Source organism: Gouania willdenowi, chromosome 16 (assembly GCF_900634775.1).
Source record: "Gouania willdenowi chromosome 16, fGouWil2.1, whole genome shotgun sequence".
NCBI lineage: Eukaryota > Metazoa > Chordata > Actinopteri > Blenniiformes > Gobiesocidae > Gouania > Gouania willdenowi.
The window spans coordinates 19,974,018-19,986,134 of NC_041059.1; the positions used below are offsets into that span (position 1 = coordinate 19,974,018).

Below are 12,117 nucleotides of genomic sequence, written 5' to 3' on the forward strand. Positions count from 1 at the left end.
AGTGACTTTCCAGGCACTCGCCATATTAATGTTGATTGTGTTGCAACTTACAGATACATACAGTAAATGCATTGCCACATTTGAAGGCACACATACTTCTGACTGTTTGCGCTGAAATGTAGTTGCCTGAAGCAGCATGTTTGGTCTGATGCGGTTTGTCCCTTGTCATTGAATTTAAAGTCTAGCCAATGTGTCTGGTACTTGATGGACATACACACCTTAACCCTTCCTGATTGTGGCCTCTATTGTCACAATCCAAGATGAAGAGTTTTGCTCCTTCACGCCACCCAAATGATAAATGCTGCCATGCTCTGTCACTTTACTGAATGCAGAACATGTTGTTCCCAAGAGTCACACATCCTTTTTTTCCCCCCTATGAGTTTTCCACGCGTTTTTACACACATGCACACACACACACACGCACAAATTCTCATTTTCTTATATTTGGCACTAACCCTCACATCCTGTTTTCTATTTTCCTCATGATTCCCATTTCAAACATGCTCTTTAGACACCAAATCATTTTGTTCTTGTTATATGCAGGTATACAGTCCCTACTTCTGTTTCTATTAGGACCAAACACACATATACACACACAATGAAACTGCATGGAGAGAATGCGGAGAATCATTTTCAGTCTGGCCTCAGGACTTAGATTGATTGATTGGGGAAACCAGCAGGGCAGCAGAAATGAAAAAGGAATGGCAAAAGGCAGTACACGTTACCCACCTCTATGCTTTGATGATATTGTTAAATTTGCTGTTTTCAGGATAATACTGTGGTTAGGGCCAGTGAATATTGCCTACTATCATATCCTGTCATGGTATGGTAAGGCATAAATAATAAGTAGAGAGTCCTGCGTTTACCACTATTTGAACACTTGTGTACGAAGAATAAGAGTTGTTTTAAATCCAAGACAAGCGACCTTCAGTTCTCAGAACAAGATTAAAAAAAATCTGGTTTTTGGTTTTTCTGTATTTCTGTTTTAGTTTTAAATCAATGAATATAAATAACCGCACTGTTTATTTTAATTTGGTTTTAAAACGGAATAACCAAAGAATGAAGTGTACATGGATTTATTTGTTGTCTTGAAGTTTGAGCAATGCATATATACTCTCACCTATTTTTTTGAATATTCTAGAATTTGTGTCCCTGTGTGGAGATGGCTGACGTTGCTTACTGGTATTACATCAAACATACCAAGACTGTGCTTATTTTCATCTTAAAACTTTTCCTTGTTTTGGTGAACTGAACAACGGTATCATTTTCAGAATTTTAGAAAATTCATCTGTTAATGGTGCTGTTTTAATATCTATTTCTCACTTCAACACATAATATATGATTCATTCATTATCTGGGTATTTTTCAGACTTCCATATAACCGTAGCTATGATCTTTTTATTTTTTCAGTGCTACCATAAAGAATTTGGGGTTATTTTCAGTAAGGGGTTATATACCAATACATTTATTGGACTTTCCACTTAACTCTTCTGATCCCTAGATTGTTGGCTATCTCAGCTTTACTTTGCTAGTGTATTAACAAGTGTTATGGTCTGTTTGTTTTGGCCATATTGTTTCCTCTATGATTCTCTGTCCATGGACAAAACAAGGTAGTAGAGGTCTTGTGGGATTTGCTCGGCTTTGTGCTTTGTATTAGATTGGTGTCTTATAAGTTCCACTCTGAATCTCAGCTTGACAGTGAGTGTGTTTACCTCTGACCTATTGAAGCATATACTAGTTACTTGTCTGTGTGCTGCTTCACCATATTTTGGAAGCTAAGTGTCATTCAGACATATGGTAAATACTAGGGATGTAACGATTAATCGTAAGGCAGTTAAAAATCGATTCATAGGTATAACGATTCACATCGATGCTGTGAAAATTGAATCGCAGTACTTTTTCTAACCAGCAGAGGGCGCTACCCAGAAGTGTTGGCGGCGAGCGAAATCTGCTAATACTTTCTTTCTGGCCGCCTTCTACTCTTAAACATATTCATAAATGATTCATTACCCCTTTAGCACCAAAAGAATATCTGTAATATTACGTGAATATCTGCAAAAGTCATGTTTTTCTATTAGCTCTGTCTGCTAGCATAGCATCTCTTCTTCACTGCAAAATATCTGCATGCCAACCGACCACTGGGTTACCAGCGCCCTCTGCTGGTTCAAACAAATATCTGACCTAAATACAGTAAAATGACTGTTTTTTTTTTTTTTGCTTTTTTAGTCCAATTGTTAAGGCACAAAATACATATTCAGTTGCACTTTTAAAAAGAAAAATAACTATTATGCAGTTTTGTATTGTTTACTATAGAACCAGAATTTAAATAATAAGCTTCTTCTTCATTTGTATTATTCCTTTATTTATTTCATTCAAGATTTATTTTTAGTTAAATTGCATTGTTTTGAATAGTTTATCAAGGGATTCTTTTGACAATGAAAAATAGTATAGTATTTTCCCCCAAAAAATAATGGAATATTTTTCAGTCATTTATATACAGTCCCATTTTGTAAAATAAATCGCGAGAGAATCGTATCGTGAACCCAGTATCGTGAATCGAATCGTATCGGGAGTTGAGTGAATCGTTACATCCCTAGTAAATACAGTGTTTTATTGTAGCTCAGAATTTTTATTTATTTACTCTGTACTGTATTAACCCCATCATGACTTCCAGGAAATATTTTTGTATATCCAGTCATCTATTTTCTGTTCTGCCTGCTCCCTTTTTTTAGGGTTTACTTGCGGGGTAGTTTTGTATCGGTTATGGTAAAATAATTAGACAAAACAAAATAATTGTATTTTTTCCCAGGATTTCTCAGGTCTTTGTTAGTGTTTGCATGCTATCCCTATCAGTTTTGGGTCACTTGGTATTTCCTACCGGTTTGACCCGGTTCTGTGTTGGGAAGTAACCCCGGAAATCCACCAAGCTGCGACTCCACTACGTCATATTAGGGAACTTCAGCCACATTGAAGTCTTGTTTCATGTGCATCCAAACCAGTCAAGATGATGCGATGTAGCCACATTTGCACAAACAGTTACATTATAGTAAAAAGTGTTGTAGGTTGTGTCTATTGAACTGTCTTCGCTATTATAATCCTTGCTGTTAAATAGTTTGCCACCCAAACATCATGTACAAATTCTTACTTTTTAAGTTACAAAAGCATTTTGTAGCAAACCTGACCCCAGCATATTACGGTTAATCAAAGGTGAGGCAAGGCAAATTTATTTGTATAGCGCATTTCATACACATCATCATTCAACAGCTTAAAAATCAATAAGAACTTTAGAATCTGCTGCAAAAACTTTTAAATTAATCAGTAAAAACATTTAAAATCATTAACAAACACAGTACATCAACAACATCCTGACCAAAAATCTGCTCTTATTCCTACACAATGATCCTTCTACTTACTGTGAGCAAGTGACATGTTTTAGCTCAAACTGGGGGACATAAATTTGAATCCTGGAAAGACGATGTCCTGCATGATTAGAATTGCAAAGGAGAGGGCATTTCGAGTAATTTTCCAAACCTTCTGCCCCTTTGCAACCCAACGCATGATATAGATGGTGGAGATCCCCAATTACTTATGTGCATCATCATTTATTTAATCTGGGATGTGTATAGCTCAGTTTGCTCCCATTCAGTTTGCCTTAGCATTGTATACATGTCTTTGCATGAACCAAGGACATGCCCTGATGAGTCATAAGTCATCATTCTCACACAACTCAACCCATCTTATAATACTGTAAAAGTTGCTCTCAATGGCTGATTGGTTTTCCGGCCAAGCTGTCCACCCTCCAGCCTTGAGTTTTTGCGTTAGAGATGGATGACTTTGTGAACAATTTCTCTGCAAATAAATGGATGTTGGAGCAGGTATGAAAGCCAGTGTTGCCTTTTAGGTAAATACACATACAGATCTGCATGAATACCTTCCTCTCTTTCCTATGGTGCACTCCACATTGTGAATACTGCCATTAGCCTGGCCCTGAGCTAACCAAACGTTCAACAGACACAGTCTTTATCTTCATCATTCACATCTTCCAGTCTGTTTTATTTCTGTTTTATATTTAATACCTTAATTTTGTCTGTTTAGAGGCTTTTTGTTTTGTGAAATTGCTGCCTGCGTACCCCGCCCATATGATTTTCTGCAGTGAAATGCAACGTAGGTTTGACATGTCTACTCTTAAATTCTCTTTCTACCTCATCTACCACACTGTCCTCTCCTTGCTTTTTCAGCCCCTCCATGCCTTTGTCTGCTCTCCATTTACTCTGCTTGCCTCTTTGTCTCTAAGCATGTCAATCACTAAATAAAAGTTCAGGTTAAAAGGTCAGATTGCTCTATCTAATCTGTCCCTTCTGTGCGGACCATGATCTGGTCCTGTGTGACTTACAGCTTCCAGCAGACGTGCTAATGCATGTTGGAATTAAGGCTCCTTCAGCAGCACTCCAGCACTCGTTTAAGCATTAAAAAGGAAAATTGGATTGAAACATTGTTTTTTTTTCCTATTCTTATTTCATAAAAGCGGAGTGCAGAAGTTTACCCTGAAGATTCATTGAATCATTGCAGAAACAAAGAGACTAGAGCAATATATTGCTTATTCTATTGATTAACATAATGTAGCTGTCGTTTTGAAAGGAATAAAGAGAGCCAAAAGCCTATTTGTGACCAAAGAAAATGAAATGTACATTGACTTAAGCTGCTTCCTGCTTTACATAACTTTAGAACCAAGAGTCTGGCCAAGGCCATTAAAAGGAGTCGTAGGAGAAATGTCAACCATGTAAAAAGGTGACATTACCCTTTTCTCTTTACATCTTTTCTCAGAATCTGCTCTTTTTTGCTTTTTCTTTCTCTCACCTTTACACTCTGCACATACCTTGCCAGTGAGTGCCCTACACCTTTCCATCTTTGTTTTTCTCTCCATGCCCTGCAACACCACCGTGACCCCCTCTTTTCCACTTCCCTAGTTTGTTCTTGTTAACAGCCCCAGCAGGAGAGGGATGTGCTCTACGAGCTGGGTCTATGGGGCCACAGCTGCCCAATCACAATCTGATTTATCAACCTCCACCAGCCAGCCTGCATAGATTTGCTTTCTTGCTTTAGTGGTTACTTGCAGCCGGCAAAGCAGGCTGTTTGTATTTCAGGCTGTACATCCTTAGGATGTGTCCGTTGTAATAAAATGGCTCTCCCAGTAATGTATCCAGCCATCTCTGCTGTAGCTGAAGCCTGTCTTTGTATTTATCCAGCTGTTTCCTGCCTCTGTATTTACTGGCATTAGACACAAAAGCTGACTGGTGATCCCATCCTACATTTGCTCTAGATTGAATGGATACTTTTTAATCCCAAAAAGAGAATTTCTTTTTTTTTTTTTTATTACAGCAGCAGTACAACAAATATTTAAAAAGTAGAAACACACACACAGATCCAGTGCAATTGAACAGTATTTACATGTGCGAGAGAAAAGACTACAGTTTATCTCCCACCCAGGCTTGTCTTTGAGCACTTGGTTTAACAGTCTGATGGCTGAGGTTCTCTAACGGTTCTCATGACAGCAGAGCTACAGTAACATGCTTGACAAGGAGCTCCACTGTCCCAGCAGAAGGTGGTGGGAAGGATATTCGGAGTTATCTATGATGATGACATTCGATCAGTCTGTTCAGTTTGTTGGAGGCGCTGGCTTCGAAGCCTCAATGCTTCATCCCTGCTATCGCATCACGTTCTCAAAATCTTCATCACTATCACTTCACAAAAGATGAAGTATTTATTTGTTTCTCTACTTTTGTCCAATCACATTTTTTATTGCTCTTTTTTTCACTAGATTTGTTTCCCTCTTAAATCTTTCTCTTCTCCCTGTCTGTACTTCCTGTCCACTTCCGGCCATAGAATACTTTCCTGATGTAACAAAAACATACTTTCAGTGACGTAAATAATTTCTTTCTTCCCTTGCTCTTTGTCTGTTCCTATTTCTGCTTCCAGTCCAGTACCAGATGGAGATGATGCGTTCATTACGTCATGTCAACATTGACCATCTGCACGTGGGCTGGTACCAGTCCACCTACTATGGCTCCTTTGTCAGCAGAGCATTACTGGATTCCCAATTCAGCTACCAACATGCCATTGAGGAGTCAGTGGTGCTCATCTATGGTGAGTAACTTGGCACAATGAAATGTGACTTTAATTCCATATTTATCGGGATAATTTTTTTAGTCCATATCGCCCATCCCTACTACCTAGATCTTCTAAGCCATCAAACATATTGGATGTTTTCTTTGTCTAGTGGATTAATCTCCTCATGCTTGAGTCTTTCCCTCCGCCTTATTTGTTACATCATAAGTACTTAACAGATTTTGACAAACAAGACATTACACCATGGAAGAATCCATTATATTTGTAGGGGATCCAGATCAATATACTAATTCTGGATCAGTTTCAAAAATGAAAAAAACCCCATCTCTTATTATTGGCAAAATTTCAAAAATTAATATCTCCATTTGTAATTGACCAATGTTAATACAATTTCACTGTTATCTTGGATTGGTTCCTCAGTTTATCCCACTGAGTTTCATTTGGATTGGATCCGAACTGTGAATTCCATCACAATTCTCCCAAAAGGTCAAGGTCTTGTCAAGTGTCAAAAATGAAAATTTGCCATATCTCTACGAATAATTATCGTACATGTTTGACGCAAACTTGTCAACAAATCCAGATTAAGGTTGTCATTTTTGCCAATTTTCTATTGCCAAAAACTATTTGCCTTGCGAACACAGGTCTTACCTAGTTTATCCTGTTCCCTTTTAGAAACTAAATGTAGGTTAAGTTTTTATGAGGTTTTACTAAGTATAACTATTATGCAGGTCCAGGACGGACCTAGTTTGATGTTTTACTGATGCTCACACATGCAGTCACCATTCTTTCTTTTTAACAGGGGCTCCTGAAAATGTAAGAGCACTTACTGTACAGGGCACCTCAAAGGACTCGTCGTTTACAGATACAGTGAAAGAAAATTGATTTCATTTTATTTTCATTATTTACGTTTCATTAGCTCACTGGATATTTGATGCCATTAAAACAATTGATCGGGTGGCAAACAAGCATATTTAATGTAATACCATATTTTCTGATATAAATTGAATAGGTAAATACCTCATTAAGAATAACTGCCTATTTAAGAATTCAACTTTAAGTTCAAGTTCAAGTTCAAGTTTCTTTATTGTAAAATATGCCCCATGTTAAACATACAGCACAGATGAAATTGCAATCCCCCCCCAACCCCCAGTGCAAACCTGCAGTGCATAAAAAGAGCACTTAAAACACAAAAACACACAACAAACACACAAAAAAAACAACTAGCAATACTATACAACAAATAACTTAACTAAAGACATTCGGACAACAAATAACGAACAACAGACAATCGACAGACAAGTCACTTGTGGGTGTTCCACTATGAGGTAGAATGTGGATAAATTACTATGAGGTAGAATATAAATAAATTACAGTATTAATAATATAAACAGAGTGCAGATGAAGTTAAAAAAAGTGAGGTAGTGTGCAAATAGTACAAATAGCATAACAATACAATGACGGCTGTGCAGAGTTTAGGGTGCGTGAATTAGTGGAGCACGCGGGGGGTGGAGGTGGAGGGGGGTGATGCCAGGTCCTGTAGGGGCAGACTGTGGCAGGATGAAGGGGGGGGGGGGGTGGAGGGCAGAGGGGTGAAGGAGGGTAGAGAACTGAGGGCAGAGGGTGGAAGGAGGCGGAGGGGTGATGGGGGCAGGGGCAGGAAAGGGAAAGGGGATGAGTGGACGAATGGGAGGGAGAGCAGGGAGGGAGTTGAGTCTCCTGACAGCCTGGTGGAATAAACTGTTCTTGAGCCTGCTCGTTCGAGCACGGAGACTCTGCAGTCTCCTCCCAGATGGCAGCAGGCTGAAGAGGCTGTAGGACGGGTGGGTGGGGTCACCTGCAATCCTGGTGGCTTTGCGGGTGAGACGTGAGTTGTAAATGTCCAGAAGGGGGGGAAGAGAGACACCAATGATCTTCTCAGCTATTCTCACGATGCGCTGCAGAGACTTACGGCAGGACACGGTGCAAGCGCCGTACCACACGGTGATGCAGCTGGACATGATGCTCTCAATGGTGCCAATTTGCAGATACTAAACCTTAGAAATAGCGGTGTCCACTAAAACAAGTTCGGATGAACTATAGCCGGGCCCGCGGAACATCTCTGCGCCAAATAGCACATACCGCGTTTTTGAGAATTCAGTCAAATGACTCGGTTCCACGGAGTAAAAAAAGCTCCCCGAGAGGCTCTTGACATCCTCTCATGGAATATCCATGTCAAATTACAGCCCGATTCAACGAGCATAAACGGAGGAGTAGTCATTTGAAAAAATGGCACCCCCTTGGCACATACGGTATAATGGGCCCCATTCATATATTGGTATGTGTCAATGATTCGGTGCCACCAACTGTCGCAATATTTGACTCACAAATGAGAAAACAACTTTAATGGAAATTGCCGAAACAGGGGGTGGGCCCCTAATCAAATTTTGCAAGGCGTAATGGTAATCAATGTTGAATTACCATTGAAACAATATATCACACAACTATGTTCCATCTGAAATGTTAAATGCTAAATACATAGTTTTATTTGTACAAGTTTGTGTCTTTTATCAGATTCTGCCTAAACCGCTGCATTGGTGCAAACTTTATTTATCAATTTATCATGCACATGTCCCTTAGAAATAAACCAGGGAAATTGCACACACTATTTTACTTTGCAAATATACCCCTTTATAACACTACAGAGTAATGTACATTTTTGTACATCCAACCTTCAAACCCATATTCATTTGGCCAGAATTGACAGCTCTACTTAAGCTCCCACATGAATACATACTTCCAACGGGCACTGTACTAGTTCATACCAAACTGCATTCTGATCTAACGAGTAGGTTAATGGGCCCCATTTATAGATTGGTATGTGCCAATGATTTGGTACAACCAACCATTGTAATATTTGACTTGCAAATAAATGAGAAATTAACTTTTGTTTTTTTTTTGAGCCCCCTTGGCCCCAAATCGAAAATCGGGTTCCGGGCGTCAATGTGTACACATCCATAGATTATACCTGACATATTTCAGCCGATCCGTTCATGAATAACATTTTAAAGTCCGGTAGCCCGGCCTAAAAAGCAATTGCCAGAGAACTGCGTTGCTTCTGCGTCACAAGGCAGTTCAGTTTTTTTTTTTTTTTGGAGGTGCGCGTCAATCGACACAGATGGCTACGTGTAGCTACAGCGTCAATGTGACGCAGAAGCATCAACTAGGTTTAATCTAGTCACTGAAATATAAACAAGATATTTAAACAATAGCTTTCATCCAATGTGTGTTTGTCTTTGTCTTGTTCTTTTTACTCTATTCAGACAGTTAAAATATAATTCAGGAAACATACAACTAAATACACATCGTTTTAACCCCCTGAAAAGAACACATCTATATAATTCTATCCACAAGAATGCAGAAAAGTGCTCTTAATAGCTTTCAACACATTGCAAGATGCTGACACGTTTTATGAAGGTGAATATTGTTTTAATCCACAATGCTAATATAAAATTGTGCTGTGGTTTAAACTTTCTTATAATGCAACTCACTGCCATGATTCTGCTAAAATATATGTATTTGCTAAGTAATTGCAATTTAGCTGTGCTCTGTTCTGTGAAGCGCTTTACTTCACTGATTTACTTTTGAATAAAAAGTTTTAAACAAATAGTTTTGCTTGTTTTGTCAGAAATAAACAGAAAGTGTCTTAACCAGCAACAGAGTTGCTCCATTATAGTAAAATAAAAGATAAAAACCACTACATGCTTGGTAAGAGGTGTAGTGTAAAATTAAGTTGTGGGTATTAAAAAACCTCCTAAAGATGTTTTTTTTAAAATCATAATCCATGATAAAAGGGGCCACTAACTCTGCATTCTTTTGTTGAGACTTGTTTGTAGAGAATGCTGACTAAATTGATTGTGGTTGGTTTTTTTCTATCACTAAATGTTGTCTCAGACTGAAGACAGCTGAAGACATTAGCATACTTTTAAAACATACATTCAATTGCAATTGTCCAATTATATAATAGGTTTTGAATATGTAGTGTAGACTTGTTAAAGTGAAGGTATAATGCAAAGTGAGCTTATCCCATATATATATTTTTTTAATATGTTTCAGAAGCAGTTAAACTGTTTTAAAATATGAGAAAACATTAATCTAAAAGTGTTGTACGTATTAATCAATTGACGCTGAAACAGCCCTGAATGATGCCAGCACAAACTGAGATTGGCTGACTTGTATGATACTGGTTAAGCCACAGGAAATATCTTATCTCAGCTGGATGGATAGTCATTTATGCCAAACTTCACTGAGAGCTGTTTTGAAGACTGTTGGTCCTGGATGGCTTTCTCCCTGCTGGAATTTGGCTGCTTTAAAGTGGTTAATACTGTACATTAACTGTTGAAATTATGTATTTTTGGCTCAGAACTTAGCTCCTCTCCAATTAGCAGATTTGCATTTGGTTTAGGTTTTTAATTGCTAAGCAGACAGTTGTGTCCTGGAATGCTGTGCATTTTGTTATTGCCAGTGAGTTTTTAGGAAAGGCAAAATTCCTAGGATGTGAAAAAAAAAGTTTAAAAAAAGTAAATGTAAACATTTTAATTGTGCTAATGTGTTAAAAGGCGGTGTGCTTTACTTTGTCAGTAAGAATGTCATTTTTTTTAATGCTTTGTTAAAGTGAAAGTTAGGTAGACTTTTGTAAGAAGTCTTTCAAAATAAATGTCAAAATGTCTATAAAATAAAAATGTACAAAGGCACATTTGAAATAACAGAGCATCTCTATTGTTGAGTCGTTTTGCATTCAGAGACTGTGCTAGTGTAGAATGGACATAAATCAAAAAATGTAAATTCACTCGCACAAGCTCAATCAGAAACAACTAGCATTGATGTTGTTTGTGTTTTTATATCTGAAAATTCTAAGGCTGATTATTGTCCCCCAAATATTGTAAAGTTAGATTCAAGGTTCACTTTTTACTGATTTTGGTTTTCCCTTCCAGACCCCATTAAGACGGGCCAAGGCTCCCTGTCTCTGAAAGCCTACAGACTCACACCTAAACTCATGGAGATCTGCAAAGAGAAAGATTTTACACCTGAGGGGTGAGTAGTTCACCAAGAGCACAGAAATGTTGCTTTTGCATAATAATAATGCATAATTTTCCACTGCTTGTAGGAATACAGAAACATAGTTTTTTTTTATTTTTATTTTTTAATTCCTTCTATGATTTCACTATGCTTTACATGCAAATCCAGCCATGCTCCTCCACAGTGAAGACATTGAGAAGCAGTTGGAGATGGATGCTGATGACAATGATTTATCAGCTTGTCCTTGCCTGTCAAACAAATGTACTGTTTACACCTTTTCTGACCCCAGAGGCTTTCAGTAATTGTTTTTAAATTGCACCTAAAAATGAACTTAATGAGTGAATCATTTTGCAGGTACATTCTTACTCCTTCTCAGGCATGCATAACAAACATAAATCAGGGGAGTGGCAATTCAAAACATTAGGCAATTGCAGGGCTTGCATCAGCACCAAAAAGCCCCAGAGTTTTCTGCTTATAGAACATTACTATTTACAATGACAACAAGCAGCAAGGATGGCATCTTGAGTGGATGATTTAAATTCTCCTTCCCATACCTTCTGCTTTCTTTACTTAGATGCCTCTATTGTTAGCCACTCTGTTAGTGACCCTTCTTTGTTGGCTGTGATGCAGAATCCATCAATTTTTTAGCTTTTTTTTTTTTTTTTTTAGAGTTTGTTTTGGTTCATATCTCCAATCTGTAGTTATCAGAGTTCCAATAAACCTCTGATTGAAGGGGATGGAACCAGGTAGAAAAGGGCAATATCACCACTTATAACAATCTTGCTTCCACCCTATTATTTTCAGAATAGACTGCAAATCTGAATATCAATTGTTTTTCCCTCAAAGATACACAACTTCAAAAGTGTTTGATTTCCCCCCACACAAACAATGAGGAGAAAATGCACTCACTTTCATGTTGGTACTTTTGATGTTGCA

General features: G+C 38.1%; 1 protein-coding gene across 1 annotated transcript in view; it reads left to right on the top strand.

Moving 5' to 3' along the window:
* Window positions 1-12,117, top strand: part of LOC114477863 (eukaryotic translation initiation factor 3 subunit H) — a 65,121-nt gene that overhangs the window by 33,647 nt on the left and 19,357 nt on the right. Inside the window, exons 4-5 of the mRNA XM_028470523.1 lie at window positions 5,977-6,144; window positions 11,097-11,196. Of these exons, the coding sequence (XP_028326324.1) occupies window positions 5,977-6,144; window positions 11,097-11,196 (268 nt within the window). The remainder of the gene's footprint in view (window positions 1-5,976; window positions 6,145-11,096; window positions 11,197-12,117) is intronic.